Source organism: Fusarium tjaetaba, assembly GCF_013396195.1.
Source record: "Fusarium tjaetaba strain NRRL 66243 chromosome Unknown NRRL66243_c0000199, whole genome shotgun sequence".
In the NCBI taxonomy this organism is placed as follows: domain Eukaryota; kingdom Fungi; phylum Ascomycota; class Sordariomycetes; order Hypocreales; family Nectriaceae; genus Fusarium; species Fusarium tjaetaba.
Window position 1 is genome coordinate 1 of NW_023501395.1, and position 20,257 is coordinate 20,257.

General features: G+C 50.0%; 7 protein-coding genes across 7 annotated transcripts; 4 read left to right on the plus strand and 3 right to left on the minus strand.

Moving 5' to 3' along the window:
• Positions 1-592: 592 nt before the first annotated feature.
• Positions 593-1,883, minus strand: FTJAE_8968 (uncharacterized protein; the record flags this gene model as incomplete). Its single annotated transcript, XM_037355839.1, has 4 exons — positions 593-1,000; positions 1,054-1,080; positions 1,129-1,269; positions 1,344-1,883. 4 exons carry the CDS (start codon positions 1,881-1,883, stop codon positions 593-595), a joined length of 1,116 nt encoding a protein of 371 aa, XP_037203926.1.
• Positions 1,884-3,525: 1,642 nt separating this feature from the next.
• FTJAE_8969 (chitinase) lies at positions 3,526-8,015 on the plus strand (the record flags this gene model as incomplete). The annotated part of the gene is made up of 2 exons (XM_037355840.1): positions 3,526-4,924; positions 4,975-8,015. The coding sequence occupies 2 exons, from the start codon at positions 3,526-3,528 to the stop codon at positions 8,013-8,015; spliced, it is 4,440 nt and encodes a 1,479-aa protein (XP_037203927.1).
• Positions 8,016-8,740: 725 nt separating this feature from the next.
• On the minus strand, positions 8,741-9,157 carry FTJAE_8970 (uncharacterized protein; the record flags this gene model as incomplete). Its single annotated transcript, XM_037355842.1, has 1 exon — positions 8,741-9,157. One exon carries the CDS (start codon positions 9,155-9,157, stop codon positions 8,741-8,743), a length of 417 nt encoding a protein of 138 aa, XP_037203928.1.
• A 1,102-nt stretch (positions 9,158-10,259) lies between these two features.
• Positions 10,260-13,037, plus strand: FTJAE_8971 (uncharacterized protein; the record flags this gene model as incomplete). The annotated part of the gene is made up of 2 exons (XM_037355843.1): positions 10,260-11,478; positions 11,524-13,037. The coding sequence occupies 2 exons, from the start codon at positions 10,260-10,262 to the stop codon at positions 13,035-13,037; spliced, it is 2,733 nt and encodes a 910-aa protein (XP_037203929.1).
• Positions 13,038-13,648: 611 nt separating this feature from the next.
• On the plus strand, positions 13,649-14,603 carry FTJAE_8972 (uncharacterized protein; the record flags this gene model as incomplete). Its single annotated transcript, XM_037355844.1, has 2 exons — positions 13,649-13,930; positions 13,977-14,603. The coding sequence occupies 2 exons, from the start codon at positions 13,649-13,651 to the stop codon at positions 14,601-14,603; spliced, it is 909 nt and encodes a 302-aa protein (XP_037203930.1).
• Positions 14,604-15,219: 616 nt separating this feature from the next.
• On the plus strand, positions 15,220-15,771 carry FTJAE_8973 (NUDIX domain protein; the record flags this gene model as incomplete). Its single annotated transcript, XM_037355845.1, has 1 exon — positions 15,220-15,771. One exon carries the CDS (start codon positions 15,220-15,222, stop codon positions 15,769-15,771), a length of 552 nt encoding a protein of 183 aa, XP_037203931.1.
• Positions 15,772-17,901: 2,130 nt separating this feature from the next.
• FTJAE_8974 (uncharacterized protein) lies at positions 17,902-19,563 on the minus strand (the record flags this gene model as incomplete). Its single annotated transcript, XM_037355846.1, has 1 exon — positions 17,902-19,563. The coding sequence occupies one exon, from the start codon at positions 19,561-19,563 to the stop codon at positions 17,902-17,904; it is 1,662 nt and encodes a 553-aa protein (XP_037203932.1).
• Positions 19,564-20,257: the final 694 nt, after the last annotated feature.

Here is a 20,257-nt window from a genome sequence, read left to right on the forward strand (position 1 = left end):
CTCCCACCCTGTCAGCGCATCTCCCCTGGAGGGTATCAAGTTCGACTCGTTCCGCCCCTTCGGTCTTGCAATCTGGGATGCGTGGAGGATGTATCATTTGGGTCTGCACTCCTCAATACTCGAAGGCCAACGACGCTTGCCTTATGACGCCTTTTACTTCTTTGCTTGGGAGAGTATTCTTCCTCCTGATGAGGTTGCAAGTGTCAAGTCCAATCTTCGGGCAAGGCAGAAACGTGAGGTTGAAGAGCGACAGGCATCGTGAGTAGAGCAAGAAGGGTTGGATATTCAATATTAAGCTGTATGCATAGATAAAACGGTTCAACACTCGGTGATAACCCAAAAAATGTTCAGTTTTACTAGCCTTTATGAGTCTTAGAAAGTCGGCTCGGGCCCAGAACACAAAAACAGCTTTGCCGTGATTTGAATTGTTGTGCATTCTGTTCTTGAATCCGGAACACGATACGCTATATACTGAGTGGACTGACCTGTCCTAAGATTCTGTTCTAAACCATGAGCAGGATACTTCAGCAGACGACAGAACATCCTAAATATTATCCCTCTTGGCTTACAGTTCCCCATAGAGATGTGTCCATCAAGCTCGAGAAGCGTCAACGATGTGAAACAAAAGCATGACATGCCATTCCTCTTGTTCAAGGCCGACCTCAGTACCCGTAACCTCAAAATTCCCCTCAGGAACAAATACCTCGACTTTGTTAATAACTCTTGCCCCTCCAAGTCGATTCTTGTGATTGATCAACATGTAGGCTGCTCCTGATCCATTGGGGCTACCCAGGATGGCGTAAAGCTCCTTGGGATCCTTTTGATGGGTGATGACTATTCTTTTCTTCCATGGGCCCAGAGACTTCTTCTTGTGGTCTCGGTCGTATTTGTTGAGAATGGCCTGGAATACGATCCTGAGTGTGGCGCGGTTCACAATCTGGGCGCGGATGATGTATTTAAGATCTTGGACATCCCCGCCCGATTCAGAGCAGACTCTGTCCTATCACCCAAGTTAGAATAACATCTGGCTATATTGGCTTTTGCATTTCTTACCCACTGCATCCAAACAGCATCGCTCCACTGGTATCAGAGGTTAACAACCACAAAGCATAAGGACCCGATTCTTACCTGTTGTATATGGGTGAGAGCTGTTGTCTCCTTGTCTATTGGAGATGATTGTCCCGCGGCATATTCTACCCCGACGTTGTGATCGGCAATGATGACGCCAGGGTTCAGAGAAAAGGAACTCGCAAAGTTTGCCCCGGTGGACTGTTACGCGTCAGTGAACATTGCCTCTTGAGATTGAAGGCGTTATTCTGCATCAAGTTGCACACTTGACCTACCGCGATTGCTTTCACTTCAGCTTCGTCTAGGTCTAGAGAACCATCGAGAAATCCGGCGGGATCAGAGTACCAATCACCCCCTCCAAGATTCACCCAGTTGTAGTGGTACAAGCTGGTAGGGGCTCCGATGCCCTTCAGCGCCTCATTCAGACGATCTCCAAATGTTGGTTTTTGGTTCGCAAGTTTGCCCCAGCCTTCATAGGCCTCTAAGCCATGTTTCTGAAGATATGAAGGCGACTCTGCAGACTTTCCGTTCTTGGTCTCAAGTGCTGCTTGAGTCGCCTTCATATCACAGTAGAGTGCTTCACCCTTTCTGAGAGCTTTCTCATACGGATCCGCGGGTGGGTTGTCTTCCCGTTTGGAGACGTGAGCAAGAGAGGGGGAGTAGTGAAAGTCATCATCAAGGGCAACTGCACCAGGATCTGAAGAGGATAATCGGAAGGATGGGATAAACGAGAAACGGAGGAGAAATAGGGAGAAAATAAGGAGGGAGATTGAACTCAAGGGTAGCCTCCATGAGGCACTGCGTTTGGTATGCATCGTGGATAGTTTCATGAGCTTTCAGTGAAATTGTAATCAAGATAACATGGGATAATTCCGATGTTTGTCTGGACTGGCAATGAATACATAGTTATAGTCTATTACGAAGATCAACACTAGATATCAACTTGAGCAACCAAACCACCTTGCAAGACTGCCTTGAGTTCAGACGGATTCTTGGTGCCAGGGCCGAGTTGGCATAATTACCGTAACAGATGGGGGCGGTTGGTTGCGTTGTTTCATTGACCCTACAGCGCCTTGCATTGTTGGTTATACCTTGCCAAAACCAAGTCATGAGGCTTTTTCTGCCACTACAAGGAAGGGTCAAAGATAGAGTGGGCGTGTTGTTGGTTGTGATCTTGAGATCTTCAGCGGCACTTCAAGTGGTGCTGTGATTGGTGGCTGGACCAACGGAGCCGGGCCGCATCACGGGCCTGGATGTTTCATATACAACGTCGGCAGTCTACTTCGGGTCCGTGAGGTTACATTCGAGCATTCTTTATCCTGTAAGCTTAAAACCAACAGCATCGGAGGTATGTCGCCTTGGGAATAGAGCCAACAGCATCATATCATCATGTCGTAACAAGGCAGACTCTTTGCTTGGCCTCCAATCAGAGAAGCACGGCATGACTCTTACAATGGGAATTGGTTCCTGCATGATCCAACTGCAGCCACTTCTTAATTTTTGTTCTCTACCCTGGCCCATGTCTTGGCCCCTAATGCTCGCGTTATTTACCGCAGTCTACCGCGCGGAAGGGTTCAGTATCAATGGTATCATTCGTTGCCACAAGCGCTCTCCTTCTTCAGGGTGAATGAAGCCACTGTCTGACCGTGACTGGAGTAGCGAGTAGCTAGGGAAAGCTTGAGTATTGAAGGCCATTCTCAGCAAAAGCATACCAGAGCATTCGAATCTTGCTGAGTCCACAGTGATTAGAGGGAATTCTGTCGTGCCACGGTCCTAATTTCGAAATTATTGGAGTTGAGTGTTACTCTATGTTGGTTGAACGAAGCTGATCCTCGATAATCATCAAAGCGCCTAATGCGCTCGAATGTGTTGTGGGCATTTCTGACTGGGGCAACAGCACCCAATCCTGGAATGATCCAAATAATGTCGCCGTGTGACCCTCTTGCATGGATATTCTGAGGTATTTCAGAACCAACAGACCTAACCTTCAAACTCTAAGTCTTGTGGTGGATGCTATACTCAGCCAACACAAGACGCAGCCGACTTGACCACCAAGGCACACTTGCTCACGACAAGCAATGGATCCAATCAAGAGCTGAAAATGACTCACGATCGACAATTATAGAATCAAAAGAAGAAATTTCCGTCTCATTTCTCCTGCGCCTTTTAATTAGTGGGCTGCGAAATACCCTGGAACCAACAACTGTTCGTCAACAGCACGACTGAAGCGGAAAGATGTCTGCGAGGCGAAGCCAATAACGGTTGGGGGCTGTGGTGCCTTTGATGGAAAGACTCCTAGATGGATATGTTTCTTCCCGTTCTGAAGTTCGACTTATAAGAAGAAAGGAACAAAGTCACTTATGTTCATCACAATTGGTACTGTCGTTCTATTCATACCAAAAACCACAATAACCTATCTCTAACTACTATATCAACTTGTCAATAACACCACCCCCTATGCCACCATTCACGCTTCAGAGCGCCATCACTATGATGATGGTGCTCGTAGCACTCATATCACCGCTCGCTGCAGCACTTCCTAGTCTTCGAATACTGCCCCTCGGAGACTCAATCACCAAAGGCAACGGCTCAAAAGACCAGAAGGGCTACAGAAACCGCCTCCGTGAGAAACTCATAGGTCGCGGTGTTTCAGTAGACATGGTCGGTAGCTTGAAGCACCCTCCCACTGGCATGGCAGACAATGACCACGAAGGCCACAGTGGAAAGGTCCTCGCGCAGATCAATACCTACTGGAAGCTGTCCATCGCAGCACGCCCCAATGTTGTTCTTGTACATGCCGGCACGAACAATATGGACCTAGAGGTTGACCTTGAGGGCTCTCCTAATATGCTGGCGTCCATAATTGATGGGCTTTTTCAGAATGCTCCAGATACCACTGTTCTTGTCGCTCCTGTCATATGGGCAAACAACCCCAGAATGCAGAAGAACACTGATCGTTTCAACCCACACGTCATTTCTATCATCGAGGAGAGACAAAAGGCTGGAAAGCATATCCTCGAAGTCCCAATAGACATCAATGCAGGTGATCTTTCGGACGAGAAGCACCCAAACGATAGTGGCTATGAGAAGATGGCCGACGCTTGGTTGAAGGCAATCCTCGAGGCTGACAAAAGAGGTTGGCTGAAAGCCCCAACAAAGATAGACGCTGCTGGTCTTCCTGGTGTTGGTCTCGGTGTCGGAGGAGGAGCAGGAGGCGCTCAAGAAGAAATCGTTGGTAAGATCTGGAAGAAACAAGGAACTGTCTTTGAAGGCTTCCGGACATGGGAGTCTGTCGGAACCATCAGAGGTTCTGCTGAGAATTCCTCACGCGAAAAGGTCATTCTGGCTGATCTGAACGGCGATGGTATCGCTGATTACGTCCTTGCCGACAAGGATGGTAAGATGCGAGCCTGGATCAACGGAGGCAAGCCCAATGACTGGAAGAGTATCGGGTATGTCAACCCAGACTGGAAGTCCATCAAGGGCGACATGATCCGTCTCGCCGATGTGGATAACGATGGCAAGGCAGACCTTATCGCTCTATACGAAGATGGCGCTGCAAAGGTCTGGAAGAACGTGGACAACGGAAAAAAGTTCGAGTCCCTCGATTCCAGATGGGCAACCGGTCTTGCGTCTCGAGACAATGTTCGTTTTGAGGACATTGATGGCGATGGATATGCCGACTATGTTATCGTGTATGGGGGCGGCGCTGTCAAGTGGGCTCGTAACACACACAACAATGGCAAGGATAGCAGCAAGAAGAACTGGGAGACTGAAACCACTATCGCCCCAGGACCAGCTGGTATACCACAAGACTCTACCAGTATCCGAGATATCGATGGCGATAGAAAGGCTGGTGAGTTTTGAGTATTCTGATACGTGTGCTGATATACTAACACGGCGTAGATTATCTTGTCATATATCAGGGTGGCGCTGTGAAAGCGTTCCGCAACACCCTGAAAGAAGGCGGTCGTAACTGGGACGACTTGGGCACCATCGCCCCTGGCATAGAGGGTGTCACAGGCGAAATGATTCGCTTTGCTGACATGGACGGCGATGGCTTGGCTGACTTCCTTGCTGTTGCCGACGATGGAAGCATCCGCATGTGGAAGAACCTTGGTATCACTGGACCTAAGGGTCAGAGCATCCGCTTCGCTGACTTGACAGGCGAGGGAGGAGATGACCTAATCTCTGTCGACTCCAGAGGGCGAGCTAGGGCTTGGATCAACAAGGGCGACAACAAGTGGGAAGCAATCGGCGAGATCGCGCCGGGCTTCGACGAGGATCTCTCCGACTCGCGCATTGAGTTCATCGATGTCAACGGTGATAAGCGCGCTGATTACTTGATCATATACGGTGGAGGAGCTGTCAAGGCATATCTCAACAACGGCAACCTGCCTGACCCTGGGGATAGACGCATCTGGCAAGATGGTATTACTATTTCTCCAGGTGTAGGTGAGCCAGGGAGCAAGGTCCAGTTTGCAGACCTTGATGGCGACGGGTACGCAGACTTCCTCATCCTCTACGAAGGCGGAGCAGTCAAGTACTGGCAGAACAACAAGAACATACCACCCAGGAACGGTGGCCGCATCTGGAAAGAGGGCATCGTTGTGGCCACTGGTGTTGGCGAGCCTGGAAGCAAGGTCCGGTTTGCGGATCTCACGGGAGACGGCAAGGCAGACTACATCGTTCAGTACGATGGCGGAGCTGCTCGAGGGTATCGCAACAATGGCAAGATTCCGATTGGTGAGGGACGCAAGTGGAATGACATGGGGACTATTGCAGCGGGTGTTAGTCCCCAGGGTCCTGTCCATTACGCGGACATCAACGGGGATAGGAAGGCTGATTACCTTGTTGTTTTTGATAGGGGCGCGGTTAATGCGTATCTCAATAATCACGATTGGGCGCCGAAGCTGCCGAATAATCCTGGTCAACCTACTCCTGTTGAGCCCGGTACTGGTGGAGGTGGAGGTGATGGCAGCGGTGACGGAGGTAATGATAATGGCGGCAACGATGGAGGCAACGGGGGAGGTGACGGCGGCGATGGTGACGGTGACGGTGATGGAGACGGAGATGGGGGCAACAACGGAGGCAACGATGGTGACAAAGACGTTGTCTACATTGATCCCAAGATCTGGGACTCCAAGAACCCTACAGCAGGTTGTCAACCACCTTGTACCCTCATCCTTCCACCGTGGCCACTCTCCTCCAAGACGACGATCAGCTTCCCCGTCATCACTGAGACGTTCAAAGAGACATGGCCGGAGACCACCAGCGGCGTTACCAAGTACGGCACAACAACTATCACCGTCAGGATCACACTGCCGCCTCTTACAACCTCGGAGATTGGCGTGTCCAACGTGATACTGACAGAGTCCACTTCCAAATCTGTGCCTGTACGCGGCAGTGTTATTCCACCCCCAGTCACATTAACCGAACCAACCCACGGCATCACCTACACGTATAAGCCTGGGCCTCTTCCCACTGATGATGTGGATATTGGACCTCCACCAGGCATCGCTCCTGGTGTCATCATCACAGCTGGACCTCCCGGGCCTATCTGCAAGTCTGGCTGCGGTAAACCATGTTTGTTCGGTTGTACCCCAGGCGGAGGAGGCGGAGGAAGTGGTGGTGGCTCGATTGGGTGCATCGGTGGAGGATGTCCTGGGCCAGGAGGAAACTGTGTTGGACCTGGATGTGAGAAGAACAAGGATGATGACAACGACGACGACGACGACGATGATGATGATGATGACGATGACGATGATGATTGCGCTACAGAGACAAACACCGAGTGTCATCAAGTCTGCACGACAAAACCCTGTGCCACTGTTTGCAACACATATCTCGGCTGCGACTGCACAACCTCCCAAGTAACCGACTACTGGGTATCCTGCGAATCTTCCTCATGCACCACAACTTCTACCGAAGTCATCACCGGTTGTTTCCTCACAGCGACAGCAACAACCACCGCTGCCTCTTGTCCCCTCACCACTCTCGAGTATAATGATGACCTCGGCGATGACTACAACAGCATCGGAAACTGGGGCTCGACTTACAAAACAACCTTCTCAGCAAGTGTGATTGTCAGTTCGACGCCGTACCCCGTTAACGATGGATATGCCACCGTTGACAGAACTGCATACCCAATTCCTGATGTCAAGTCAGCCACCAAGACCAGGATGCTGGGGACTTCAGCTATTGTCGTGCCTTCTCATGTCGGCAATACTATTTCCGTCACTATCAAAGGCGTTTCCTTTGTCACCACGTGGTATCCGAGTGCTACGACGACGGTCGGGGAGTCAAAGTCAACATCCACCGAGCCATCGGAAACGACATCATTCCCAACCGAAACGGCCATCACTGAAGCTGAAGCGTACTGCTTCGAGGGTAACCCAGACTATGTGGAGTTCACCGAAGACGAAGCGCGGCAGGTTATAGGATCATTCTGCGACTCCAGCTACACGCTCGACCCAGACAACACATTCGGTCAAAATGTGGCTCTAGAAGAAGACGGCTACACAGTTATCGTGTCGGCCAAATGGGCGCCGGATCAGAGCGGCTGCGGAGACAAAGAGCCGTTCTCCTTCTCCGGAGATGATTGGAACCATGATCTTTGTTCGATGGGCTGGACTGCTGCTTGGTCGTGCCCAAACGATGAGGATGACCGGAAAAGCAGCTACGGAGGTGCGTATGTTCTTGATCCTCCAAAGAATGGTGGCTGTCTTCTCTTGAGCTTGTACGCATATGATACGTCGACCATGCGGCTCAAGGCTCTACCGAAGGGGTCTGAGTCACTGATACCGCCGGTAATGAATGTGACGCACATGGGAGAGAAGAAGGAGTGGATTGCGAATGACAAGTATGATGGTCGCAGAATGTGGCCAGTAGCGGAGGGCACGACACAAGTGGGCAAGCCCTTGGCTACCGGTGAGGTCAAAAACTAAAAATCTGCCATGATAATATCGCCTAGAATCATTATTTCCTTTAGTACTTAGTCCATAGGTTCATTTGTACGCAATGTATTTATTTCTCCTGTAAGCTTCATGCGACTACATGACTTCTCAATCAGCCCTAGCATTCTTCCGCTCCCTATTCCTTGTTCAAGGTAAGTTGCTGTCCCACTCTATTTCAAGGTGCTCACGAGACTAGTGTGAGAGACGAGCGTCCTTCACCAGTTCGAGATAAGGATGAGTCTCTCATCACACGCCTGGCTCTCCTTTCCCTTATGCGGCGGCTGATACACACCCAGCAGCAACCGACAATCATTAGAAACACGATGATAGGGAGTCCAATCATTAGAAACCACACTGCTGAGGTGCTGATATACCCTTGGCTCTGATCATACCTTTCAGTTGGGCGGCTGTCGTCTGGAAGTGTCTCGCCTGGTTTCCAATGCGATACCCTCTGACCATCAGTCAAGGTAAGTGGCATCGGTGTCATATCAGACCTCTCAGACGAGACCCAGGATATTGCCCAGGCTTGGTGAACCATGAAAGTGCCGTCCAACGCGCTAGCATCTTGGTAATCGGATAAACCCGACACTGTTGTGGTCGTTGTGTCATCGCCTTGGGTCATGCTTGCTGTCGTCTGGACCCATCGTCCACACCCGCTACTAAAGAAGTCTTTGGCGATGTAACCACCTCGATCAAAAGGATCGAAGGTGAATCCACTAAATGGCTCTGTTAGTCTCTTTGCTCTCGGAGGTGTAGGATGCTCGGGGATGGAACCTTTCGCAGCAGTATGCTGTCGAGACTTCTGGAGAGTTATCGGAACGAGACATTTCCCAATAATCCCAGCCAGAAGGACAAACAGCTGGGCTAAAGGTGAATAGAGAGTCAGCCTCGCCGCTCCCCCAGCCAGAGGGGTAGCATGAAGTTGGAGGTGCCGATATTAGGACAGGATACGTAAAGGTGCCATCCTGAGTCCAGAGCAGGCTCGTCTGCTCCCAATTGGGTATACAGTTACTTGGTGGAATGTATGGTGTAGTGAGTGCGGCGCGATCTTGTGCAGAGGTTGCCGTAGGTGGCATTCGTGTAACATTCGAAGACATGGCTGATGCTAGATCTTCGGATGTGTAAGCGCTCATGGCCGACCCTTTCAATTGAGCAGTATGGACGGTGGCTAGGAAATGAATCCGATGAGGGGTATAAATGTTTCGTTGCTTTCATTCATGAGACTGGTCTTGCTGTTGGTTCGACTTTACACATCCTTGCGTAGACAGGCCATGTATTTAGCCGGCTAGCCCAATAAAGTATCCTACTCGGTCCCTTTGCTTGATTATACACAGGGGGCATAATGCGGCTGTGCTGCGTTACGTACGTAATATCCTGTTTTATCCATCTGTTTCAGAAGTGCTGGCCGAGTCTTATCAAGCATTTGTGCTGGTTTCGATTTATAGTGGTCTTGGTAGAAGGGTGATGAGGCGATCCCTGTCGCGATTGAGATATGGTAACCTTTTAGTGGGTGCTAGAGAAGAGACATCCGAATTTTAAGCTTAAAAGGTACGTGAATGGGGAGGTCTCTTGGCATAAAATGCGAGTATTAACACTTTAAAGGAGGTAAATCGAATAGTGTAGACAAATTGAGGGACCAGTAATAAAAAGCAAAGAGATGCAGTATCACTCATTGGTGATCAAATTGTTATGATGCCGTTGTTCTTTTGTCCTACATGCTACTTTAGCTGACCCACCGCTAGACACGGAGAAAAGGTTAGAGAATAGCTGGAGCACTGCCAGGTCCAATTCCCTTAATTTATTTTTCCATATCGACATTATTCCATTTGTTAAAGTGATTGGCGAATGCTTATACGAACCTCCACTGTCTTCCATGTTAAGCCACGACGAAGTGGCACATGAGCGGGATCTCCACTGTTGCCCGAAACTCTGGGCATTTATCCTTCCATCAACCAACTTCGATTATCGCTTACCAAGTTCAAGTCATGACACGAATATTCGCCAATCCATCACAGCCTCAGTCTCTCAAGAGCGAAACCTACCTGATCTCATGCACCGAGTCAGGCAATGCAATCGCTACGATGCCATGATCTACAGGGATCTCCCCACCAGGCTAAGATCAATCGGGATTCCATCTGCAAGTGACCCTTGCTTAATTTCCTGCGATGGCCACAAGGCTGAATTTTCCCCCTTCTTCATCGCGATGCGCAATTGACAAAGTCCTGTCGCGCTGCCATGTTCAATCGAAAGCCTCGCGGCGTCACCGATGAGGAGCGGCTCAGCAGTTACGAGCTAGACTGGCCAACCTCGCAGCGATGGAAGCCAAACTACTCTGTCCCGCGTAACTCGCTTGAGTATGATCTCAATGCGTCACGCGACTCATCCGACCCAAGCCAAGGGTCTGAGAAACGACCCAATGTGCCGCATCCACTGTCTTTTGGGAGTCGGCGCGACATGGATACCTCTGCAAAGGCCATTCGACAAGGTGTTCTGGAGCTGGGGGCAGACGAGGAGGAGTTCTCTAATTTGAAGCTTTGGATAGAGACAATGTCCGAGTTGTACATGAACGATCTCGATAATCGGGCTCGGTGGGATCCACGCTGGCTCAATGTTACTCGCAGAGAGCGCTTCGAAGGGCTGGAGTCTGTCGCCATTTCAATTGTTGACTACTTCGCCAATGAGACCGTGGAGAAGAGCGACCTCGTCACGACAAAGAAGGATCTCGCAGTGGCTCTCGACTCAAGACCGGAGAGCTCCCAGGTGCGAGTCATCATGGTCAGCGACTTGAGTCGCTTCGTCATGGGTGTGCTGGGTCAATTGTACTCAGTAGATCCCGAATTCTGGTACGAACATCTCATCGCCTCAGGGTACTGCGCAAGCGACAGTGGTCTCAAACTGAAGAATGCAACATGGATGAACTGGGCTGAACAAGAAACGCGTTTTCGTCATCGTCCTCTCCCGGGAATCGGTCAGCGAACGGAATGGAATTTGTCAAGGAGAACCAAGGCTCGTAAATGGGCACATCTTCGTTGGGGTCGACTTGGTCTCCTTCATTACCTGGGGCGCAAGGGCTTTTACGAGGACGAGATTGCGAAGCGCATCTCTGATGGACGTTGGACGATTGAACGAGATGTTGTTCTTGACAAGTATGGGCTACTTCTGACTGACAAGAGAAAGAAACGTGCAGAAAAGAAGATGAAGGAGAAGAGAGAGAAAGAGGAGAAGGCAAAGAAGAAAAGCCTGGGTGCTATTGATGTTCCGAAAACATCTAGTGGCCACGAGATTGAAGGCACATCGACAAGGGCCAAAACCTCGAATGTGTACCGTCCCTACAGCACGTTCCATCCTGTACTACCGCAGAACCCAACGTACTGGAGCAATAGAGATCTCAGAGTCATGGCTCCAGAAGGCCTGGGCTATTGGTCGAGTGTTGACAAGAAGGGTCGAAAGACAAGTGAGTATGTCCAGGCAGACTGGCAACGTTGACTGACACGCGCAGTCATTCTGGTCTTTGACCCACCACGAACTATGCAACACGACAAGACCAAGGAGACAACACCGTCCCTAACATTTATGCCTCGAGCCATGGAGTTTGAGTCGTACACGGATGAGGAGCTTTGGCGTGTCGCTGACCCCGATGAGACGTACCTGGATCCGCCTGCGCCACCCTTTACAAAGAAGCAATTGAAGAAGGACAAGAAGGAAGCCAGGAGAAGGCGAGCACAGGCTAGAAGGAATCCGTCAATTGCTGTTATTGAGAAAAGCAACGACACCGCTTCAGAATACTCCAGCGACTCCGAATTCGACGAAGACTATCGAGAGTCACTCCGAAAGGCCTATAAACATCGCCAACAGTTACTCCGCGATCGCGACTTTGCGCGCAAGTACTCACTATCCACTTTTGATCTTGTGTACCGATACATAAGCAAGATACTCACCAGCACGCTCAATCAGGACCACTCCGTCATACCATCTATCCTCACGCGACTCCCATTCGACGATATGTGGCAGCTCCTAGCCGAACTCCGTCTGATGCAGGATCATGTTGATGCTGATCTTGGGGCAGACCTGCATATTCACTTGCTTGAAGCTGCTGGTACAATGACAAGACAGAATGTAGCGTGGATACGGTCGACTTTGCAGGAACTGAGTGAGTGGATCGGCCATATCGAAAAGTCCAAGGGTATTCTCAATCTACCTGAAGAGCTGGAGGAGGAGATGGCCGAGCTCACAGCTGATCTCCAATCCCTGCAATCACGCTCAGAGCAAACGCTCAATCTCCTGGTCGCTTCAACAGGCATCGCCCAATCATCTCTCGTCATCGATCAAACGTCTGGCATCAACAAACTCACCGAACTCGCATTCTTCTTCATACCCCTCTCATTCATCACATCCATCTTCTCCATGCAGGTCGCAGAACTCACCGAATCACCACCCAAGATGTGGACATGGGGTCTCTCCCTCGGCTTAGTCTTTCTCATAACCTACCTCATCCGCAGTTTTGTCCGCTCCCCGTCCGTCAGACTCTCCGCCATGCGCGTCCGTGTAACGATGCTTAACCGCTTCACGCCCAAGTCGCGGTCTGCATCGCACCGTCTCAATTCCGTCGGTAACCGTGCTATCGCGGGGTATATCTTCTTCTTCCTGATCCGGTGCTTCTTCGTCCTCGTAATTTTGACTGTTCTTTTACTTTTCATCTTCGTTGTGCATTTTGGCATCTGGGCTGGGGCGGTTGGGACGGCGATATATTTTATCGTCACGCGGTGGCCCGAGCCGGCAGTGCTAGCACCGTGCTTCGCCGCGATTGTCCTGGCGGGTATGGGCTTTTACGTTACGTGCTGTTTGACTGAGGATATAGAGGCGTTTTGGGAGAAGTGGAGCATTGAGGCGGCGGAGATGCTTATGAATATGTTGCCTGAGAAGTGGAGGTTTGATCGGGTTGATGATGAGGATTTGGCGGATGAGGGGGTGAATACTTATGCACGGCAGGCAATCTTTTTTGCGTCGACGTAAGATGGTGGGCTTGTATGAGTGCTTGTGTTACCTGAGGTGCTGCTGGTTTTCAGTGATCTTGGTCAAGTCTCTGCGTTTGCTACTTGTGTCTGTACATTGATCTGAGTGGCTGCCAGCACCAAGCGGCTGCTGCAAACAACCACATGTGCCGTTTGGCGTAGTCTTACGCAACGCACAATTTATATGGCGCATAATGAGATTCATAACGACCCTAGACATGTCAAAGACTCGTTATCCTGAATGCTTTTTGGATAGAAGCTTATATTGTGTCATCGTTATGTGTTCAAACCGAAAAGTTTAACCTTATGGCTAGCAAGCAGCTCCAAAGTCAATAAGTCAGTGAGACTTGCAAACGAAGCCACAAGGTTTTATGAATATTTACGGCAATAGTCGTAGTGACAAACTGAACAGTGACGGGCAGTGGCATCCTTCCTATCGTTTGGCCGCATCTACTTCCTACGCCTTCCGTGCTTTGCTGCGGGTAGTCGCTTCTCTGAATAATCATTCTTCTCATACCCTTCACGCGATTTTGTGGTTTGCTGCAAACCTCTTTCTCCTCTTCATCTCACAACAAACAAACATCTCATCACTAACTCATTCATCTTCTCAACATGGCTCAGAACGATATTCCTACGTCCAACATTGATCCCGAGGTTGGCTTCACGCCTCAGACTCATATCAGTGATAATTCTAAAGAAATGGATACTGAAGAGCTATACGCCGTGGATGATCTCTGCGCTTCCTCGATACGCGCTTCTCATTACAAGCTTCTCTTTGATGGCGCCTACTCCGATATATCGATCGTCTGTCGTGGCCGAGAGTTCAAGGTTCATCGTACTATTGTGTGCACGCAGTGCGAATGGTTTGAGGAGGCTTTCACAACCCCGCCTAAGGTATGTGGTTTCTCGTGCCATCGCAACTCTCACTGACTTTTCGCAGAAGCGCACCATTAGGAGCGTGACTCTAGATGAAGACCCTGAAGTCTTTCAGCATTTACTCGAGTTTCTCTACACTGGGACATATACTGCTCAACAGCCTTCGGCACTGGTTGATGCTGAGCGAGCAAAGGAGATTCAAGACCGACTTACCGCTTATCCACGTTGCCCTATCGAAAAAGACACTGTAAAGGACAGTGTGCCAGAGCGCCCTGTGAGACGATCAAATAGGTTATTGTCAACTACACCCGCCACGGCACCCACAGCCAACTCACCCTCAAGCACACCGCACAAGATAATCCTCGCCATGCATCTCTTCATCATGGCTCAGACATACAACATCCCCGCTCTCCAGCTCCTCTGCCAGGACCGCTTCTACACGGCTGCCAAGAACCGGTGGGTCAACAGGACATGGACCGACTGGGAGGCTACCAAGGAGTTCGAGGACGTAGTGCTGGATGTGTATGGGTCTACGCAAGAGGTTAATACTCCGTTGTGGAGGGCGCTGTGCAAGTTAATTTGGTTGAAGAAGGATGGGGATCGGATGAAGGAGAGGATGATGGCTGTTAAGGGGGAGCAGGTGTTTCTTGCTGAGGGTGTTGTGAAGTACATGCTTGAGCCTAGGCCCTAGAGGCAGTTCTAGGCAGGAGCTGCCCTTGGCTGAAGTGAGAGGCAGGATACGGGAGCTCAGTCTTGAAAAGGTAGTCAATGAAGCTCACTCGTCTTGAACTAAAACTTTTTATGGACTTCTGCTGCTCTAATGAGTAGCTCACATACTCCTTGCATACTTCAGCCTTGAAAGCGAACCCATCAGTGTAACTCATCGCTACGGGATTTTCTTTATATCCAGAAAGCTACTAAGTTCACTTACAGACATGAGACTCGTTCCTCTATACGAATGGCTTTCTGAGAATCAAATATGTAAAACCACCCATACTGGCTACATAATAGCGCCGAATGATAGATAGGTCGAAGGAGGACCAGTCACGGAGCCTAAACACCGATGGGTTGTGCGCAGCCTCAACGGTATGACAAACCCCGCTTCCTGCATTTGCCTCCCCAAGGCAGAAACTCAGTGCACAGAGCAAGCCTAGGTTTTAAAAAGCAACAAAGTCCAGTTCCCAAGAACCTGTTCTCTTATCCATGTTCCCATCTCTCTCTTCCCCGATCTTGAACCTAATACTTTCGTTCACACCGGAAAACTTCGGCTTTACATTCATCCGTGCCTCTTGAGAAAAAGGAGAAACATGGCCACCTCACGATTCGAGACAGAGAGTTTTACTGCAGATCACCTCGTGGAGAGCGCAGGAACTGTATTATTCCGCCTCTCAACGCGTGAGATCTGCATTATACGCCATCTGCAGCGTAATGAGTATCTTCTACCCAAGGGTCGTCGCAACCTACACGAGTCGAGGCAAGCCACAGCGATTCGCGAGACCACGGAAGAAACTGGTATTCCGTGTCGCTTGATGCCCCTCAATATGCTTTCACGGGTGTGTCCCCCTGATGCAGGAAGCGAGGATGTGCCCGATGAGGCACGCTTCTTCAAGGGCGCGTGTGAGCCCATTCTTGTACAAGCCCGACGACGGGTTGGGCACGGGGAGATGAAGCTCATTTGGTGGTTTGTGGCTGCTGTTGATGAAGAGAGGCCCGCTGGGCCGCATGAGGACAAGTTTGGCGTGGAGTTTCTTAGTTACGATGCAGCAGTGAAGACGCTGACGTTTAAGGATGACCGTGACCTGGCCGTGAGGGCGATTGACCTGGTGGAGTCGACTTTGGCTTCTTGTACCAGTCTTTGAGGGACAATCTATCTTTTGCCAAGTCCGATCGTTTCTCTCGAGGATATATCCAGTGGCTCCATCATGAGCTCGGCAGATTTCAGAGTCAGCAACAACCCGTGGCTGGAGAGCCAATGGCGCAAATACATGGAAAAATAGAAAAGTCATTCTTACTCTTTGGAGGAACTACTAGTACTAGCAGTCTTTTTAGTGACTTGTGCACGGATTTGGAAAACCCATAATCCCTCACACCTGAGGCTTGTTAACAGTTTGAGCGTATGAGTACTATTTACTCCGTCCAGGAAAGATCTTCTCCATTCACATCCAACTCAACGAATTCCAAAGTTTTCAATCAACCTGCACGACTTGACAACTCTCGAGGCTTTTTGCAAACATCCCCCTCTTGCACAGGACGAGATGCTAGGAGCAAAGCTAGCTTCTGCTTATTACCCCCGAACCGCAAGCTCACACATGTCTGTTTCGGGTATCTTCCCATATCCTTTCTTTTCAGGCAAGACGGAATCCGAGATACGTTTGTCTTGAATACTTGGAGGGCGCCAGAGCTTGGATGCGTACGAAACATTGTTACACGTTGAGTTGGTAAAAGCCGAAGACATGCTACGAGCCTACCGCAGGTCTATCCAACAAAGACTTATGGCGGAGGAAATATTGCCTCCGAACATTCACCGCTTCTTTCACACCAGGCTGTTGAGCAACTCAAAATTTCGAGAGTTTTACGGGAATGAAATTCAACTTGGAGGTAGACTGATACCTACTGACGGTTTTCTAGCTATGCCATGGATCATAGATGGAAACCGACAGCCTCCATTGCGCAAACTATTCGATTTAGCTCTGCATACTCTTTCACCGACCAACCTCCAGTGGTCATCTTGTCCTTTGGCCTTTGGTTTAGGTGATCTTCATCGTGGCAATGTCATGGTATCACCTGCGGCTCAACACCGACATGGACGCACTTCCTTTATGTTGATTATGAGGTTTCAGGATACCATCCAATCATGCTAGACCTTGCCAAACCGTTTTTGAACGACGTCTTTTTCGAAACATTTTACTGCGATTTATTTCCAGCGCTAGTTTCTAGAGACTTGAAGTTTAGATTTAGTGAAGGTTTTTTGATAGTTGACTATGCTCCGCAGGTCGACATGGCGTCACAGGGCATTCTCGACATCAAGATGCGATATTTGCTAAAGCCTCTTTGCGAGGAGCTACAGAAACTGGGCAACAGCTTGGACGTCTATGTCCACATCCTGGCCAACACGCTGCTCCTCTGTGCAACCTTGACAAGAGACTTCAGCAAAGACGAAGACGCTCTGCTGCGTAATTTTGCAACAGGCATTGTCTTATTTAGGAGTAGGAACTGGGACGAGTTTGCTAAATCGCTTTAACCTTTGGGCTTTTCAGTTGCGAGCCTAAACTGAGCTTGGAGGTGATTTGAAGATGATGATCAAATGTCGAAAGTCAACCTAACTTGATGAGTTGGCAAAGAGGCATCGCAGCTGATACGTCTAGGGAAATAACGTTGAGAGGCAATATGATAATAAGTCAAAAAGCTTAATTCACAGCTAATAATTCCATCTTCAAGCCACAACATCTCATTTAAACCTCTCATCTGTACCTCACCCACCCTACACCAACCCAAATACCTCACTCACTCGATCCGTCTTGTCCGACAAACAATCCAGACCCTCACCACATTCCCTCCCACTCCGTGGCGAAAAGCTCCAGTTCATCATTCTCATATCTACCGCTACCAAACACTCTTTATGCATACCAACCACTGCCGATGGCGCCGCGTAGATCCCGACGGCGTAGCCCATCGCCGAGACTGGCAGCCAGAAAAAACTCTCCGGGCCTAGAAGCATCCAATGCAGGTACAGCTGATCCCTGCCTAGCGCGGACATACCCTCCCCCCGACGTCAGCCAAGAAAGGAATCTTGGCAGACGTTGGGGTGCGTAACGCAGATTTCTTGGCCGTGTCACAAATCTCGATTGTCAAAAGCCTCAAAGTCGCACAAGGCATGCAAACATAATTGACGACAAACAATGGTCTAATGTATTTGGTATCTGTCATGAATGGTTCAAAAAAACACACGCTATGAATGAACTCCTTAGCCAAATGATCATGAGCGACCTCTATAGTAATCCCTTTCCATCCCTGAATACCTCATCATACCAGCGCGACTCCGTCTCCGCTTCATTACTGGCTTTACAGATCGTATCCCAATCTGTCGACCTCAATTCCCATGCCTTTGTGTCCTTGTTCTTGCCAAACAGTAGCGACGCGCTACCTTTGGTCTTTGCGCCGTATGACCATACCTCCAGATTGCCATCGTCGGCGGTAATGCTCGCTAATGGTGTTGTAGTGTTTGCTGTCATGTGCGCCTCGACTAGGTTGCGCAGCTGGGGAAAGTACCACGTCTTATCCCACCATGTCGATCGACGGGCCTTTAATCCATCCCTCCAGGCGTTGTGATGTATCGCGACGGGAACAGATGTCGTCCAAAAGTCCACATACAGCGAAACGTCACCCCAACTGCCATCATGATCATCCAATTGAGAAAATGGAGCTTCGGCCTTGGAAATGTCGCTTGGCACACCACCTACGCGAGGGGGCGACACGCCAGCTTGGCTCGACTCCTTGGCAATCGTAGAGGGATCGTCAAGTGACACGAAAGCACCGCCGTAGTCAGAGTAGCAAGTCGGGTAGAACAGTTCTTGTGTGTAATCCAAGCCGACGTGATACTCAATTTCGGTTCGAGCAGAGAGCGCAGCCTCTTTCCCGGGGTTGTCGCCAGCAAAGTCGTCCTGCTTGATCTGTCGGCGCCAAAGTTCCTGCTCGCCAAAAACCTCGGCAAAAATACCCTGGTCGCCTGCGAGGTCCTCGGCAGACCTGACCTCAAGGAGATCTTGGTCCATGCGATCTTTGACACGTTGGAAGTATCGTCGCATGTCGCCCGCGGGACCCATGAAACTGCCACTGTTGACATATTTCGGGCGCATGTACTTGTATCGCGATACAGTATAGTCGGTGAAGAAGCCGAACACGTTCTCGGGGAGGGTGCTGTCGGGCACGTCGCTGCAGTAGAGGTTCGAAATCTTGTCGCGTGGGGCGATGCAGCCTTTTTGCGCGGCGGCAATGATGGTCTGCTGCATCAATTCCTTGTCAAAGAAGCCATATTCCTCTGCAATTCGTCGGTTCGCTCGCTCGTTGCTGCTGTAGTATCGGTGCATCATGACGCTCGGGGGTAGTTGTAGCCAAATGTCGTGTGCGTCCAGCATGAGCACGAGATCATCCTCTCCCAGCTTCTCCTCCTCCGAAACTTCGTCGCCTGTAGCCCATTGCAGGTAGTTCAATGTACCCGTGATTTTTCCCAGCTGCGAAGGTCCAATACCGTCGGCCTCCGTGTGGAAGTCCTTCTTCCAATTGACGATTACAGGCGCGGGATACCCCAACGCTACGGCGCTGCTGACAACCTTGCAGAGATCGGGACTCGAATCGTCGACAGGTAAAACGATGACGAACTTTCTTTCCCCGGAGGAGATGTTGGCTGGTGTGACTGAAGTTTCTTGTAATATGGGACCCGTTGGTCTCCAGATACTATCATTATGGATCTGATGGTCAGTTTGAGCTTCAGTAGAGGAGAAAGTACATACTAAGTAGTAGATTGTAAATGTGAAAGCAAACAAGGCGAATAGTAAAGTCGAACCCTTCTTGACCCATCTCCAATTTGAACCATTGACACGAAATCTAGGGCGAGGACGCGCGGCGCCAGGGAGAGCAATGTGAGAAGGCATATGTCATGAGCAGGAAGGAAATGTATGTATAATGAAGAAAGAGAGAGGAATGTAATATCAGGGGACAAGGAGAAACGAGGTTTTCGGATAGAAATGTCAAGCCAGGGTTAAGGGAGAGACAGAAGTGGGCCGTGGTGGAACAATATACAAAAAGAGAACTGACGAAGGAAGGATGGACAGACGATCAAGAAGGATGCCAAGCACAAAAGGAACAGACAGAAAAAGCAGGATATTGAAGGAAGGGTTGAAAGTGGACAAGCGACAAGGCAGACAGAGCACAGCAGAGCGAGCCAAGGAGGGAAGACGAGCACAAGACACTCCGGTCCACGGCAGTCATGACAAGGTTGCTGCAGCTCTCTTCCCACTATAAACCCGGGCAGTGGAGCACCTAATCTTATCGAGTCGCTCGAGTATCTTGTCGGTGAGAGGCTCATATTAAAGGTACATTGCGCCCTGTCGGCCCCCAGGCACTTGTGAACACGGCATGCTCGACGCTAGCACGCTAATTCGAGACAGATCATCTGAGTGGGAGGCGCTGTGATTCGTCAGAGTCAGCTGCTAGGGCTGGTGCCGTAGCCGAAGTTAGCACAGCTCGAATCCTCCAAGGCATTTCCCGCTTCGATGATCTCCGTGAAACAATGGCAGACAATGATGACCCCTCTAGAATTCCTGACATCTTGAGGGACAAGTTCAT